We start from the raw sequence: 17,542 nt of genomic DNA, 5'->3' as shown, positions 1-17,542 counted from the left end.
GCCCCATGTATAGATAAATCAGTGACCGGCCCCTGTATAATGTATATATAAATCAGTGACCGGCCCCATGTATAGATAAATCAGTGACCGGCCCCCTGTATAATGTATAGATAAATCAGTGACTGGCCCCCTGTATAATGTATAGATAAATCAGTGACCGGCCCCTGTATAATGTATAGATAAATCAGCGAGCCGGCCCCCTGTATAATGTATAGATAAATCACCTGCGATGGATGGAGGTACGGCTCCGGGGACGCCAGGTTGGTCTGAACAGAAACGCTTTTTTCTAGAAGTATCTGAGGGAAGCCGAGTTTCTCGAAGGTGCTTCGCTTCCAGTGTCTGCTGTCGTACTGCGCCAGGGCCTCGTCCTCGCTGAACGCTCGCACCACCGGACCCGGCATGGGTACCGGCACCGCGCCATCGCTCTCGTACCCGGAGCCGTCCTTCTGGGAGTCCCAGCTGCTTCTCTGCTTCATGTGGAAATGGGCCTGCTGAGCTTCCCAAGCCAGCCTGGCCTGAGCCATAAACGCCTCGGGAGACCCGCGGTGCATGTCGGCTTCCGACGACCTGCTCTCCGTCCGGCTCATCAGAGGCCTGTTGGGCACGGACGAAGGTCTTTCCTCCACCATGTTCTGTTCGCTCGCCGGCTCCCTCTGTCCGGCGCTTTCCAACGGGGTCGCGCTGGGCTCCAGGGACAGAGACGGCTTCCGGCTTTTCCTTTTCCGCGTGTTGGGAGAGTACCCTGTAGAAGACATGGAGTCCTGCTGACTGGACCAAGACATGGAGTCTTCTCCGTGGAACGGCTGCTTCTGCTGACCGAGTCGTGCATCCGAGCCCTCCATGCTGCTGTAATCCCCCGACTTGACCTCGAGCCGCTGGTCCCTGGCGTAACACGGGTTATGCTGCAGGGAGTACGAGCCGCCGATGGTATTTGGCGTGTATTTATGCCTCAGACCGGTCTTCATCTTGGGGCTGGAGCCGGACTGCTCGACGTACACGAGCTGGCGCACGTACTCCCTGCCCGCGGGGCTGTAATCCAGACTCATGAACCTGTCGGAGCATTTCTGCTTGGTGAGCACGAGCTGCTGATACGGCGAGTTGGAGGCCTGTTTCGGAGATGGCAAGTAGGCGTGCGGCTTGCGGACAGGCGACTTCTGCGGCGACATGGCCCGGTAATTGCCGCTGCCGTCGTATTGCATTTCCATGGGGGGCTCGTCGTAGATGGGAGCCTGGTACTCCGTGGGGGGTTCTTCGTAGAGCGGGGGCTCGTAGGCGTAGCGCGGGGAGGACGGCTGGGATTCGTTCGAATGTTTCCTGTGCTGGGATTGCAGGGTGCAGAACGACTCCCCGCGGCCCAGCAGAGGGGAACACGTGCCCACGTGCTCGGACCTTTTCATATACGGCGACGGCTTCCTCTCGGTGAAGAAGACCGAGTTGTCTGTATCCACGGAGAAGGTCTGCATGGCCGGGGAGGGCTGTCCGCCAGAGGGCCTGCGCGAGCGGGTCCCCTGCGCGTTGTCCATGGAGTATCCGTTCCCCTGATGCATCAGGAAGCTGGGCTCCCGGTCCGTCACCTTTATCAGCATTCTCTCCTTGGTGCCGGAATTCCACCTCAGAGAGGAGGTCCTGCGTCAACGAGAAGAGAAGATCGCATGAATAAAGCACGGCGTTCAGCGTGAAACGGCCATTAAACGGCGTCGCGGGTGCGTGAACGGGGCCGCCGATAACCCAGACGGCAACGCGAGAGCCGGTTACCGGGTTTCTTTATACTCTGACAGTCAACACCACTCACCGGAACGTCGAACGAACTATTTCTGGTGAACGGACAAACCAAACGGGGGTTTTATGATATGAATTGGGGCATCTTCAGCGGCCTCTGTCTGTAATACCCCGGCAGAAACGTTCCTGCGTTTCAAAATATCTCTAATCCCCCCCCACATGGATGCCTAATAATGTAACCTCAAAAAAAGACGGCCCAAAGGGGGAAAATTCCCTTCAGAAACGTCGACATCTTCAACGGGAAACGGCAGCGGCTCAGACGCCAGGACCCACCGGCCCAACAAACCCCAGACGTACACGGCGGGAACACAATATACGATGTATTGTTCTTCCTTTTGCCTTTAGTGGTAATATAATACACTGCTGCGCTGTATGTGGGAGCCGCCATGTTGCTGCCCCGTCGCGGGGTATAAATCGTCCGTCGCCCTGAGGTATCTGTGGTAATAGCGTTACGGAGGGACCTGCACGGCCGGAAACGATCTCTAGCGCTAGAGCCCCCCGCTAAAACAACGCGGGGAGAGAACAGGAAGCGGCTTCCAACTTCCTGCTCGGGCTGACGGGAGGATTCTGATACAGTCTGCACTGGGGCATCATGGGAAATGGAGGGAAAGTCGAATGAAACGCCCTCACTATCAAACTTACTCTAAAGTTTTGCTTTTAATGTGAAACGTAAACCCAACGCGACCAACTCATCAGCCAATAACGGGAAGCGAAAGTCCTATCCAATCACAGGACTGCTTCACGAATTAACCCCTGTGCGGCTGGAATGAACTGCACATCCCCGGCAAACCCATGTAACTGAGCCAAAGGAGCTGCGAGGGGACGCGCTGGTGAGGCTTCTCTTAAATCGGTGCATGTTATGTGTCACACGGCGCGCACGCTCGAACGTTCCCGGATAATAAAGTGGAGACGTGTGATAACGCGGTTATTCACCCCTCCCCCACGTCTCCTTCCCGATCATCTGTCTCTGGGAGAGCTGCTGGAAATTTGCATAAAGGTTTGCGCGATCTGCATTCCGTGTCGCTGCCGACAGGCTGCCTGAAACAGCTGAACAAATCCATTCACACACAGCAGCTCCACGAGCCCACCCCTACGGGGCGTCCAGTCACTTCTCTACTACCATCGGCATTTACCATACTGGCATATTCCCGGCAGCCGGCCGTCCTTTGAATGCTGGGATCAGATGAAAGCAGTGATTCCTCGACTATTACGATTATTTATTGTTTTATAAAGCGCCATCGACTTCAACGACGCTTCCCCCGGGACGCCTCTAAGAGCCTTAGACTAATAGACTCGGCTCACCGGGTGGATTAGGCAGAGCGGGGGTCCGGATTATTATCTATTGATCTATACATGGTGCTGGTGAAAGAGAGAGAGAGCGAGCGTGAAAGAGAGAGAGAGCGAGCGAGCGTGAAAGAGAGAGAGAGCGAGCGAGCGTGAAAGAGAGAGAGAGCGAGCGAGCGTGAAAGAGAGAGAGAGCGAGCGAGCGTGAAAGAGAGAGAGAGCGAGCGAGCGTGAAAGAGAGAGCGAGCGAGCGTGAAAGAGAGAGCGAGCGAGCGTGAAAGAGAGAGCGAGCGAGCGTGAAAGAGAGAGCGAGCGAGCGTGAAAGAGAGAGCGAGCGAGCGAGCAAGAGAGAGAGCGCGAGCGTGAAAGAGAGAGAGAGAGAGCGAGCGTGAAAGAGAGAGAGAGAGAGCGAGCGTGAAAGAGAGAGAGAGAGAGCGAGCGTGAAAGAGAGAGAGAGAGAGCGAGCGTGAAAGAGAGAGCGAGCGAGCGTGAAAGAGAGAGCGAGCGAGCGTGAAAGAGAGAGCGAGCGAGCGTGAAAGAGAGAGCGAGCGAGCGTGAAAGAGAGAGCGAGCGTGAAAGAGAGAGAGAGCGAGCGTGAAAGAGAGAGAGAGCGAGCGTGAAAGAGAGAGAGAGCGAGCGTGAAAGAGAGAGCGAGCGTGAAAGAGAGAGAGAGCGAGCGTGAAAGAGAGAGCGAGCGTGAAAGAGAGAGAGAGCGAGCGTGAAAGAGAGAGAGAGCGAGCGTGAAAGAGAGAGAGAGCGAGCGTGAAAGAGAGAGAGCGAGCGTGAAAGAGAGAGAGAGCGAGCGTGAAAGAGAGCGTGATATGAGGCCGCGCCGGCCGAAGGTCTCCGTAACCTTGGAGAGAAGCGGCCGCTCCGACTAACGTCCAATAGACGGCAGAGCATCCAATTAAAGGGCCGGTGCGCGCTTCACGCTCGGGTGGTCTGCGGAGGGCGCATGAATAATTCAGCGGCCCCCGTCTCGGTTATTTGAAGCTCGGAGCTGAAGCTGACAGGCTCTCCGTGACGCACCATGCATCGAACAAACCCCAAACCTCAATGATTTAGCCCGGGTTCGGTGAGCGGCCCTGCACGGCCCCCGGCACAACAACATACAGGCAGGGAAACATCACCATTATTCTTCCATGATGGGGCTAACAGGATCTGTGGCGTTGTACAAAAGGAAGATAGAATAACGACAATAAAAAAAAAAAAAAAAGGGAAGCGTGCAGCGTCTCCCTCCGGCCCCATTCGGCCCCCGTTTCTCCTGCTGTAACGACTCAAACCTTAATCAGTCGTCGGTCTCGTCTTAGATTCAGACGAAACGCGGCACCTTGTAGATTGTAACATCGTTGGGGCAGAGACCTCCTAACCGGCCGGTCATGTGATGCGCTAAATGTTTCGTCTTCTTTGTACAGCGCTGCAGACTATGTTGGCGATATATACATAATATATATAATTTGGACGTCCGCAATACGTTACCAGCATCGCAGGGTAGGGGTTCAGAGCCCCCACTACCACATTAAACGTACGTGGCTCAAGGATCCAACGCGTTAACTCTCTGAGCGCCAGAGGCAAGGAATCTTGTTCATCTACGGCCAACTAACAGTTAAGACCCTGACGTTAAGCGGACCGGGTGCCTTAGTGCATCTCAGAGGTCCCGGTGGCTCCGGCGGCGGGTCCTCCAGGGTGAAGCTCGCCCGCAGAACACCCTGAGTCTGCCGGGGAGTCTGCCGGGGAGTCTGCCGGGGAGTCTGCCGGGGAGTCTGCCGGGGAGTCTGCCGGGGAGTCTGCCCGATCGATATCGCCATGGAAACGCAGCAAGGAGAAAGAAGTGCTGAATATCTGAGCTGGAACTCTGCAGGAGCCGCAGCAGCGCATGTTCCCTGCAGCGGGGGCACAGCGAGGGTAACAGGTGCAGGGGGACGGGGGCAAAGCCAAGTACCCCGGATGGCGGTGCCACGCGGTACACGGACTACCAGCTCCGCACCGGTTCTTATAGAGTTAATTAACGTTCTGAAGCCCCAACATCCCGCGCCGAGGAATAAACCCGATTACGGGGCAGTTAGGGGTATTACGGAGACTAACGGGGCAGAAGAACGAGGGGTCACAGCAGCCACCTCTGGGAAGAAAGACTCGGTTAAAATAACCTCTGTGACATGAATGCCTTTTATTGATTTTTTTTATCCGGCTTTATGGGCAAATCCCTTAAACAGCTGATGTGAGGAGGATGGAATCCATCACTGGTTTCCATGACAACCAATAGCGTACGGAACCTGCCCGGCGTCGCCAAAATATGCTTTTATTGGGGTTTTTGTAACTTATAACAAATTTAGGGGGGGGGGGATTTAAATACAGAAAGGGATAAAGAAGAGACCGGAATCTGACACTAGAGGATCAAAGACTGAGATGGGAACGAAGGAAGTTTTGCTTTACTGAGAGGGTGGTGGATAAGTTGAGCAGCCTCCTAGCAGAGGTGGTAGAGGGTAATACAGCGAAGGGATTAAACATGCATGGGATAGACATACGGCTCCGGAATCTAAGACGAGACCAACGACTGATTAAGGTTTGAGTCGTTACAGCAGGAGAAACGGGCGACTAGACGGGGGCCGGATGGGGCCGATCCACCGGCGGGTTCTTATTTAACTTAAAGCCAGAAGCCTCTTTATTGAAAATATTATTGTCTCGGCTGCTCCTTTTAGTCACGGGCGAGCCGGGGTGATAAGCTAATGACGCTGCCGGTAGATGCTGAATGTGACGTCGGCCCCCCGTCTTCCCAGTTCATTAAACAGACATGACCGGTATCGGCCCCCGGGACGCCTGCCGTTAACGGAAGGAGCTCATTCCTGCCTCGCTCTCAGCCGCAAACCTCGCAGCATCCTTTGGGGCAAGAATCCAAATAAAAGGCGAAAAAACGGAACAAAATTCCTAGCAGTGACAAGTGTCCCGATTCTCAGGAGACAGTCCCTTCGGGCCTCGGTTTCTTTGCACTTTAGTCTGAAAGCTGGGTTTTGGGTTTAAACGAAGTAAAATATCGAGCTCCAAAAACCCCAACGGCCGATTCTTTTACTCAATCCTTAAAATATCAAAGACACGAAAAGCAACAAAATCTGAACCGTGGCCCCCGCCCCCCGGTCGCCCCCCCCGCGGTTAATAAGCCGAATACATTGTATAGTTACGGAGCGTTATAAATACCGTATTGGCTCGAATATAGGCAACACTTTTTCCCCCCACTTTAAGTCTTTAAAGTGGGGGTGCGGCCTATATTCGGGGTCTAGCGCCCGGTGCCCGGGTCATGCAGTCCCTGGCGCCGGGCAGGCAGCGGGGTTAGGATACAGATGCCCCGCAGCGCTGCAGGGGACCCGCATCCTACTCCCCGATACGCTCAGACAACCTCCCCTGCCGGCACTTTCCACGGGGGGGGGGGGGGGGGGGGCGGCACGGGAGATTGTCTAAGCGCAGGGCCGGCCCGACAATGGAGCCGAGTGGGGCAGCCGCTCCAGGCAGCACTTTTGAAGGGGGGCACTTTGCCGCCCCAAGCCCTTTTTTTTTTTGAAAGCGAAAGAGAGAGAAAGGGGCGCCGAGTGGTTTTCGGTCACCAAGCTGTCAGTACCGGCTCGGCGCCCCTCGCTCTCTCCTCTGCGGCGAGTCTTCCTGTTCAGTCTCGGGGCCGGCTTGTAATGCTGAGTGCCGGAAGATTTCCTCATAGCCGGCACCGAGACCGAACAGGGAGACTCCCCTTAGGGCTGCTGAAAGGTAAGTACAAGGGGGGGCGGCAGGGACGGAGGGAGAGGAAGAGTAGATAAGGGGGGGGGGGCGGCATTTTAAAATTCGCCCCAGGCGGCATTTTGCCTTGGGCCGGCCCTGTCTAAGCACATCGCGCAGACGTGCCGGCAGCGGAGGTTGTTAACGCTTGCATCGCCGCAGCCGGTGAACGTCTGCGCGATGTACGCCAACAATCACCGGCAGTTGAGTACACGTACTGCGTAGCTGTCCCCCGCCGGCCCTGCAAGACCCCGGGGAGTCTGCACCGGTAGGTGAGGGGGGGGGCAGGACCTCTCGGGGGCAGAGTGGCAGCATATCTCGCGGGGGCAGAGTGGCAGCATATCTCGCGGGGGCAGAGTGGCAGCATATCTCGCGGGGGCAGAGTGGCAGCATATCTCGCGGGGGCAGAGTGGCAGCATATCTCGCGGGGGCAGAGTGGCAGCATATCTCGCGGGGGCAGAGTGGCAGCATATCTCGCGGGGGCAGCATATGTAAGTTTTTTGGTTTTTTTTACTAAGAATTTTTTTTCTTTAAAAAAAGCACCTAACTTTCAGGGTGCAGCCTATATCCGAGCCAATAGGGTGCATTACAAACGGCCCTGAAATCTTACAGCCGATCTCCCAACATTTTATTCCTCGGGTCAGATAAAAAAATATGTTTTAAAAAAAATATATATATATATTTTTTTCTTTTTACCCCGGTTGTAGTTTTTGCCCCGTGATATAAAGTTTTCAGGCAGCTGCATATCAGCCGTTTGTATGATTCTCGCTCTGTTATCTGACCCCCGATCTACTAAACACCCCGACTCCTTATCATACTGCCTGTGGGGAACAACGGAATGGCTCAGTCTCAATCACCCAGCTGGACTAATGAAAGTCTGTGGAGTGACCATGAGCCACCGTGTGGGGTAGCCGAGACAGCAGCCGCTGTCACCAAGTGCTTTATACCCCGTCCGAGGGTACGGTCACTGGGAAGTGGGCATTTACCCCTGGGTTTGGGGGGTACTCCTGCTGCCCGTCACATTAGGGCTTCCCCCGGGTAACATTTACACCCCGAACAACAGACTGACGGCACAAGCCGCGGGCAGCTTTGGTAATTAACCCCTTAAGCTACAAGCTCTCCCCGGCACTGCGCGGCCCCCGCTTTCTCTAACGGGCGGCATCCGTTACCTGTCCGACTCTTCCTTCACCACGAAGTAGGGGGCCGAGTGGCGGTTGGGCTTGGCCGGCTCGGCACTCTTGTCTCCGGCGTCCGGCTCCTGCTCCAGGGACGAGCCGGTGCTGCCCTCGCGGCTGACGTTGCTGCCCCGTCCGGGGCTGTTCTCCGCCGAGGCCCGGGGCGACTCGGTGTTCTGCTTCAGCGTCTGCAGCTTGGCCAGCGGGATGATGTCGCAGTTCTGCGGCCGGTGCCACACCGTCCGCTGGGTGCTGGCGTTGTAGTAGTAGAAGCGCGACGTGTTCGGGTCAAACAGCTCCCACCACTGGTTCTCGTTGGTGCGCTTAATCCGCACGCCGGGAGGGGGGTCCCACACGCACTCCCCCGTGATCAGGTTGGCGTACATGCACTCGCGCGTGCGCGGCTCGATGATCTCCACCCATTCCAGCCTGTAATGAAAGAAAAAGAAAAAAGATGCATATTCACTCGTTTCAATATTCCCATAAAACGACTTCATAAACTAAACTTTTTAGGAACCCAAATGAAATCTACAGATGCGCTGAGCTGTAATATATCTGGGGGCGGTCAGAGGGCTTTGATGGAACGGAAGGAAGTGGGAGATTAATGGAACAGCCTCCCAGCAGAAGTGGTAGAGGCTAATACAGTGAGGGAATGGGACAAACCTGTTAGACACCAATAGGCCAACTCTGGGCCGCCGGCACAATGCGCGGTATACACGTCGCGCAGGCTCACACCACGGACTCTGCCGGCGATATATATATAAATGGAATGTAAACGGTTAAACTGCGCGAGAACTCAAGTAACGCCGCTTCCTATAAACGTTTCGGCAAACGGCGGCCGCTCCGGATACAGTAACCACAGCGAGGTCAGGCCTCTCCGCTCCACGGCGGGTTTAAAGCCGTGTTACACGTTACACGTATGTGCACCGTATACACATAATATTAACACCCCCTAGAACACCCCCTAAATTCTGCGGCCAGACAGGCGCCTTCCCAGACAGGCTTTACCCACTGTGCCGGCTGAAAGCGATGAGGGTTGCAGTCCGGTGAAGGCTGTTCCCACGTTACCGATAAATGGCGAGAGCCCGGCTGGCGCATTACCGGGCTGCCCGTCCTTTAACGCATCTCGCCGCGGACCGATTACCCGCATGGCTAGCGATCCACTTCGCGCATTACCTTCCCGCTCGTTAAAAGCTCGCAAACGCAATCAATAGCACCACTTACCAAGACGGCGACTCATCGGTCACACCGGGACAATACCCCACAGCGCGGTGCCGCAGGAGTGTCGGTAACCGCGCATGCGCCCTCCTCCAGCGAACGCACTCAGCTGGGCCAACAGGGCGTCAAACTGGGAGGTCTGGGACCCTCGGAGCCCTGCAGAGCATCTCACACAGAAACCCTCCGCGGGGGGAGGCTGGGGGGCTTCACTTCTACTAACCCTGGATCAGTCATAACATGTATAATGATATGAAGTCATACAAATGATGTCATTTGAAGCTGCGGATCAGGAAAACGTTGCGCATGTCAGAGCCGGGGGACCCCCCCCCGCTTCTGTCTGAACGATAAAAAAAAATATCCTGCCCGGCACTCAGGGGGTTAACGAGAGAGGCAATTTCGGGATTTATGAGGAAGCCAGGGCAGTTTGGGCGGATGGAAAATAATCCCTGCGCATGCACGGGCGGCCTTTAAAGGGTCCAGCGGAGGCGGATGAGCCGCAGTAATCGCTGGGATTAGCCGCACGTTATCCCTGAATAAAAAGCTGCAGGAAACGGGGACAAAGTACAAAGAATTAGCTTTTTACTTTATTTTCTTACACAGACGCCCTCTGGGAAAATCCTCGGTAATTACCAGTAAAATCTCATTACCGCGCATGCGCATCCCCCCCCCCCCCCGCAGAGAGCCGCTTACTCCGGGGCGTCCAACGCAAAGAGTGCATCTACATGACCCAGCGAGACGCGCACCACTGCGTACCCCAAAACTAATCCTTTACCCAACGTCTCTTTCAATGGCCGCAACCAAAGGGGAGGAATAACCCAGCGGATCCCGAGAACAGGACGTTTTTTTTCTAGTATACATCCAATGCGAAGAACAAATGTGCTGATCCAAAATGGCGAAGGCTCCCGATCTCCATCTTCTGATACGCAGCCTCTTCCCTCCCAGACCGAAGCATAGAGACGCCCCCCCCACAAAAGGGACCTGCTGGTCTTAAAGGGAAAGTGGGGGCCAAAAGCCAGAGCCCGCTGCCCCCCCCCCCTAAAACCGATACCGAGTCCTCGGGGTCCCAGTCCCAGTGTGGCGCTTGGTGGCCCCCGGCACGAAACTCACCGGAAACCAAACAAATCCGAAGGGTGCTCAGGAGATCCGCGATGGCCACACGGCTGCCAATCAAACTAAAACGACCTATCGCCTGCCATAAAACCCGGATCCAGAACCATGTGTTAAGGAGGCGCAGTCCCATGGCCAAACAGAAGCCTCCGATGTTAAGGAGCCCGCCCACAACGCAAACACACGTGCCCGCCCACATCGCAGACACACGCGCCCGCCCACAACGCACACGCGCCCGCCCACAACGCACACGCGCCCGCAAACAACGCAAACACACGCGCCCGCCCACAACGCAAACACACGCGCCCGCCCACATCGCACACGCGCCCGCCCACATCGCACACGCGCCCGCAAACAATGCAAACACACGCGCCCGCCCACATCGCACACGCGCCCGCCCACATCGCACACGCGCCCGCCCACATCGCAAACACACGCGCCCGCCCACATCGCAAACACACGCGCCCGCCCACATCGCAAACACACGCGCCCGCCCACATCGCAAACACACGCGCCCGCCCACATCGCACACGCGCCCGCCCACATCGCACACGCGCCCGCCCACATCGCACACGCGCCCGCCCACATCGCACACGCGCCCGCAAACAATGCAAACACACGCGCCCGCCCACATCGCACACGCGCCCGCCCACATCGCACACGCGCCCGCAAACAATGCAAACACACGCGCCCGCCCACATCGCACACGCGCCCGCCCACATCGCACACGCGCCCGCCCACAGCACAAATGCCTCCGCCAGCCGTATAATTAACACTCATTGTCCATTGTCTTTGTGTGGATAACGCTATAGTGATTACATGCACCTTCCCTGCACATGCGCAGCTGTAATAAGGTGAAGTCTCAGCCTCTGATCTATTTTATTCTTCTCGTCTCCATTCAATGCCAAAGGCCTCACTCGCAGGTTTCCATGGCAACCTCCAGTCTCATACAACACGTACTAGCGAAAGGCGTAGTATTTACATACATAGGGAATAGTGGCGCGCACGTGCACTCACGCTGACGCTCTGCACTCAACGCTGACGCTCTGCACTCAACGCTGACGCTCTGCACTCAACGCTGACGCTCTGCACTCAACGCTGACGCTCTGCACTCAACGCTGACGCTCTGCACTCAACGCTGACGCTCTGCACTCAACGCTGACGCTCTGCACTCAACGCTGACGCTCTGCACTCAACGCTGACGCTCTGCACTCACGCTGACGCTCTGCACTCAACGCTGACGCTCTGCACTCACGCTGACGCTCTGCACTCAACGCTGACGCTCTGCACTCAACGCTGACGCTCTGCACTCACGCTGACGCTCTGCACTCACGCTGACGCTCTGCACTCAACGCTGACGCTCTGCACTCACGCTGACGCTCTGCACTCAACGCTGACGCTCTGCACTCAACGCTGACGCTCTGCACTCAACGCTGACGCTCTGCACTCAACGCTGACGCTCTGCACTCAACGCTGACGCTCTGCACTCGCGCTGACGCTCTGCACTCACGCTGACGCTCTGCACTCACGCTACGGCAGCGACAGCCTTTAGGCTAAAAGCTCCTTTGATTTAATTAGCGAGACGTTTGGGTAACAGAACCCGAGACACGCGGATAACACAGAAAACACGCAATTAACGGCACTGAAAAAGCACCTCTTCCAGAAAACGGCTGTAAATAATTCAGAGCCGACATACAATGTAACGCGCGGCGGCTAATGTATCAGGAAACGGGCCTGCTGCTGCGCATGGTGATCACGGCACAGGGGCGAAGCTTCAGAGAAAAAACAGCAAATAGACTGCAAGCTCAGCCCCATCTCCTGCTCACCCGCAGGGTTAAATGCAAAACCCCATGGCGTCGCCGGCCGTGGAAGGGGTTAATGTCAATTTTGATATCTTTAGGCTTCGCTTGTATCAACGCTACAGCATCTGTTGGCGATCCGTTATTAAAATATACCGTGAAATATATTATATATCATAATGCGGAATCCGACTGGTTAAGGTGCAGACGAGAAAATTGCCTGGCGCGTTAATATACACTGTATGGTTATAGACTTGGTGCTGATAGCCCGGGAACAGCTCCTTTACCAGCTTCTTCTATATTATATACTCAGGTCTGTATAACTAATCCCGTCCTTATAACCCGTTATATCCTGTATATTCCTCATGTTATATATTATATACTCTCCATCCGTATAACTAATCCCGTCCTTATAACCCGTTATATCCCTGTATATTCCTCATATTATATATTATATACTCTCCCCCGTATAACTAATCTCGTCCTTATAACCCGTTATATCCTGTATATTCCTCATATTATATATTATATACTCCCCGGCCGTATAACTAATCCCGTCCTTATAACCCCAGTTATATCCTGTATATTCCTCATATTATATATTATATACTCTCCGGCCGTATAACTAATCCCGTCCTTATAACCCGTTATATCCTGTATATTCCTCATATTATATATTATATACTCTCCCCCCGTATAACTAATCCCGTCCTTATAACCCGTTATATCCCTGTATATTCCTCATATTATATATTATATACTCTCCCCCCGTATAACTAATCCCGTCCTTATAACCCGTTATATCCTGTATATTCCTCATATTATATATTATATACTCTCCCCCGTATAACTAATCTCGTCCTTATAACCCGTTATATCCCTGTATATTCCTCATATTATATATTATATACTCTCCCCCGTATAACTAATCCCGTCCTTATAACCCGTTATATCCTGTATATTCCTCATATTATATATTATATACTCTCCGGCCGTATAACTAATCCCGTCCTTATAACCCGTTATATCCTGTATATTCCTCATATTATATATTATGTAATCTCCGGCGGTATAAGTTTTTCCACATACAGATGACAGCCTTTTATAAATAAATGAATTGTGCTTTTTGTTTTAATAATCAGCAGGGGCAGAGCTCAGAGCGATAGAATTTCCAGCGGGGCGTCAGGACTGGCATCTAAAATAGGAGGCCGTGGGCGCTGCCAGCCACTGATTAGGTTGTTCGGTATACGCGCCACATACTGCCAAGAACAGCTTCATAGAACTCAGAGGCTCACAAATGGTGACGCGGCTACTGGGATTTGCCATAAATGGGGTAAAACAGGCATCAAAGAAGAGAATGGGCAGCCCCCCCGCCACGACCAAGTACCCCCGTTTAGGCGAGTCCCGTGCACTCCGGACGCGGGTGAATCGCTTACCAAGGAGCTGTAACCCAATGAGACGCCATTCATGAGACCCGTGTGTGGCAACTGACATATGGTGATAATAGGGTCACACTGGCATGAAAGGGTTAAAGAGGGTGATTTGCTCCTCTGTCTCTGCCCTATAGAGGGTATAGGGTGACACAAAGTATCAAACGTACTGGGAAAGCCATTCATCAGGACAGGTGAGACTACCCAGCAGCACAGAGACGAGCGGAGGGCTATTCACTAAAGCGAGGGGAAAGAGGGGACGATTATACGGAAGAGAGAGAGAGAGAGACAGGCAGAGAAGAGAGAGACGGGCCGAGGAGAGAGAGACGGGCAGAGGAGAGAGACGGGCAGAGGAGAGAGAGACGGGCAGAGGAGAGAGAGAGAGAGAGAGAGAGAGACGGGAAGAGAAGAGAGAGACGGGCAGAGGAGAGAGAGACGGGCAGAGGAGAGAGAGACGGGCAGAGGAGAGAGAGACGGGCAGAGAAGAGAGAGAGAGAGAGAGAGAGAGAGAGAGAGAGAGAGAGAGAGAGAGACGGGCAAAGAGAGAGAGAGAGAGAGAGAGAGAGAGAGAGACGGGCAGAGAAGAGAGAGAGACGGGCAGAGGAGAGAGAGAGAGAGAGAGAGAGAGACGGGCAGAGGAGAGAGAGAGAGAGAGAGAGAGACGGGCAGAGGAGAGAGAGAGAGAGAGAGAGAGACGGGCAGAGAAGAGAGAGAGAGAGACGGGCAGAGAAGAGAGAGAGAGAGAGAGAGAGAGACGGGCAGAGAAGAGGAGAGAGACGGGCAGAGAAGAGGAGAGAGACGGGCAGAGAAGAGGAGAGAGACGGGCAGAGAAGAGGAGAGAGAAGGGCAGAGAAGAGGAGAGAGACGGGCAGAGAAGAGAGAGAGAGAGAGAGAGAGAGAGAGAGAGACGGGCAGAGGAGAGAGAGAGACGGGCAGAGAAGAGAGAGGGGATTCTTATTTAAGAAAGATAAGGAGGGAAGTTTATTGGAGGAGGAGGAGGGCGCTGGTTTCCTAGGGACAGCTCACACGGCAGCACCCGCTGCTTCCTGCGCACAGATGAGCCGCCGGCGATCGCATGCATACCACACAGCGCATACATCATGCAAGAACCAGGTGAGCGCATGAAACACGGCCGGCCACGGGGCGAAGAACAGCCACACGCGACGCCTGTGTACGGGTGACATGTGACACGCATCTCTCCCACATGCGTAGCCCCTTCCGTGGCAGATCGGCGCAGCAATGCGTGGAATGTCCGCAGATTCGCTGCATTGTTAGACCAACACCTTCATTCCCAAAATACCCCAAGAGAGGCAACAAAAGCCCCCAGCCACGGACTGCCGCACAGGCAGGGCTGGCCCGACCCCGGAAACACGCCGTTACATGCCACCTGCTGCATACTAGCCATGCCGCTCTATGTACCACTGGAAAGGGTTAACAAAACACATGCACAGCAGCGCTGCAGCTGCTGCTTTACAGAGAGGCCGCGTGACGATACGGCGCCGCGCATGGATGCTGTGAATGCAGAGCGGATTCCGGCACGCAGGGGGGGGGGGCAGGAAGCTGCGCTCGTTTAATGCGTCCGTCTGAAGGCGCAGAACCTGCTGCAGCGACTTCGCCTGTTAACCCCCTCAGGGCCACAGCAATGTCTTGGGTATGCTTCTGGAATGTAAAGGGTGCCGCACCTGCACCTACCCTCATTGGCTGAGCGACCCCAACAATCTGCACAGGGGCCGTGAATGGTGGAACGGGGGCACCCAAAAAAAAAGCAACGCGCCCCCCCACACTGCAATTTTTATGGAGGCAGCTCGCATGGGGCCCTTAGGCTAGTAACGCGACCAAATCACAAACCAGGGCCCCGCACACGGCTTTACCCCAAACCCCCCCCAACTGCCCCACATGGGGCTATAAATAGCTCAGCCGGCAGCTGCCGGGATAAGAAGAATCTGCCTGGAATAGAGAGCCGGGCGGCTGTGAACACGCCTGTATATTTACACACGTAACGCACATACATCGCAAATATTTTCATACAGACACCTGGCGGTGCGCAACACAGAGATAAACACACCTACACGCTGCAAACACGCGTGTAACAGACCGCCGGCGACCATCGCACATCAAACACCAGGGAATTCCAACATATGCCACAGCCACGTACAAGTGACCCAGCGTAACCCTTTCCTCCCCGCACACGCGGCTATAAATTCACCCTTCTACCTAACGGGGCTCCTGCACCCTGCGGGGCTCCTGCACCGCCGCCCCGGGGCATCTGGCGGTCATCCGGCTGCTCAGAGGCAGATTTCAGGGGCAGTTAATTTCTTAAAGGCACCTGTTGCTGGGTATCTTTTGGACGCTGATACCCCTCGTTAACCCATTCCTGGAGGATGATGGTTATATGTCATTTACCCATGCCATACCATGCCCCACACACAGAATAGTCATTGGGTGCATTCTATTAACCCTACCCTCCCCACATGAGGACACACCTGTCTTTTAACCCCTTCATCCTCATGTAGCACCTGTTAACCGTTACAAGGAACGTTAACCATTTAGCTCCTGCATTTAGCTCCTGCACGTAAGCCATGGCGGTTTATTAACCCCGTGTCATTCAGGGCCTGATTGGCACATGATGGGTTATGACAAATTACAGCTAAATGTGATACAGAACATGCGCAATGGATGCTCGGGTACCACTAGTTAACCCCTTTCCCCTCACACACAAGACACAGAAATAACACCCTTCTTCCTCATACACAGGAATGGGTTAATGAGAGATACCCATGCTTCAGTACTGCCTATCAACTCCTTCCTCCTCAGACACAGGACCCTCAGGTAACCCCTTCCTCATAACATATGGGATGCTCAGGTACCACTCATTAACCCTTTGAAGATCATACACAGAATGCTTGGGTACCGTTTATTAACCTCTTCTGCAAAGCACAATGCACGCTGACATCCTGCACATTAACCCCTTCATCCTCATACACAAGATGCTTTGGTACCCCTCATTAACCCCTTCCTCCTCACATACAGGATGCTTGGGTACCCCTCATTAACCACTTCCTCCTCACATACAGAATAACCCCTATCATCCTCACATACAGGATGCTTGGGTACCCCTCGTTAACCCCTATCCTCCTCACATACAGGATGCTTGGGTACACCTCATTAACCCCTTCCTCCTCACATACAATAGGTCACGGCATTAACTCCTTCCTTGCAGGATGTGTCTGTACCCCTTGATGCTCCTGCCATTGACTTGCTCCTCTCTTAGAAGCACCTGGAATTTGCCCCTCCCAGGGACGCTCCTATCATAAACCCCCCGACTCTCTCCAGATTACCCCTTTTATTAACCTCCCCACCGTAGGATACACCTCAGTAACCCTCTCCACCCCAGGATTCTCCGGTCATTAACCCCCTCCCAGGATGCACCTCATATTAACCCTCCCCTCCACAGCACGCTCCCAGGGATGCTCTCCGATACCTCTCCGCCATCTTCCCGGGCTCCGGTCGCGTGTCCGCCGATCGTGCGGTGCCCTTGGCCGGGGCCCCGGGACTGTGAGGCTGCCTAGCTGAGCCCGTGCAGGGCGGCCCGGCCGGCGGAGGATGCCATGAGGCGGCTGCGGTTCGGGGAGGAGGCTGCGCGGCTCCCTCTGCGTGTGTCTGGCGCTCCGCGGGGACGCGCCCGCTCCACCTGCCACAGGGCTGCGAAGCGCGCCCCCGAACTCCATACCGTGCGGGAACGCGCTGTTGCCCCGGCAGCAGGTGCAGGGAAGGGGCGGGGCGCTCGCGGGCTTCTGTGTAGAATACTATTATTTAATGATGATATATCGCCATCATATTCCGCAGCGCTGTACAATATATGTTATTATTATTATTTATATATCGCCATTATATTCCGCAGCGCTGTACAATGTGTGTTATTATTATTATTTATATATCACCGTCATACTCCACAGCGCTGTACAATGTGTGTTATTATTATTTATAT

At 54.5% G+C, this 17,542-nt stretch overlaps 1 protein-coding gene across 1 annotated transcript in view; it reads right to left on the bottom strand.

Moving 5' to 3' along the window:
* Positions 1 to 17,046, bottom strand: part of LOC149273612 (rho GTPase-activating protein 39-like) — a 41,619-nt gene extending 24,573 nt beyond the window's left edge. Inside the window, exons 1-3 of the mRNA XM_089506096.1 lie at positions 17,036 to 17,046; positions 7,995 to 8,429; positions 225 to 1,626 (exon numbers count right to left, since the gene is read on the bottom strand). Coding sequence (XP_089362222.1) covers positions 225 to 1,626; positions 7,995 to 8,429; positions 17,036 to 17,046 — 1,848 coding nt within the window. The remainder of the gene's footprint in view (positions 1 to 224; positions 1,627 to 7,994; positions 8,430 to 17,035) is intronic.
* Positions 17,047 to 17,542: the final 496 nt, after the last annotated feature.

This window comes from Sceloporus occidentalis, unplaced genomic scaffold (genome assembly GCF_023333645.1).
Source record: "Sceloporus occidentalis isolate IW3139 unplaced genomic scaffold, rSceOcc1.0.p SCAF_363, whole genome shotgun sequence".
In the NCBI taxonomy this organism is placed as follows: Eukaryota; Metazoa; Chordata; class Lepidosauria; order Squamata; family Phrynosomatidae; genus Sceloporus; species Sceloporus occidentalis.
This window is presented reverse-complemented; position numbering and strand designations above follow the sequence as displayed.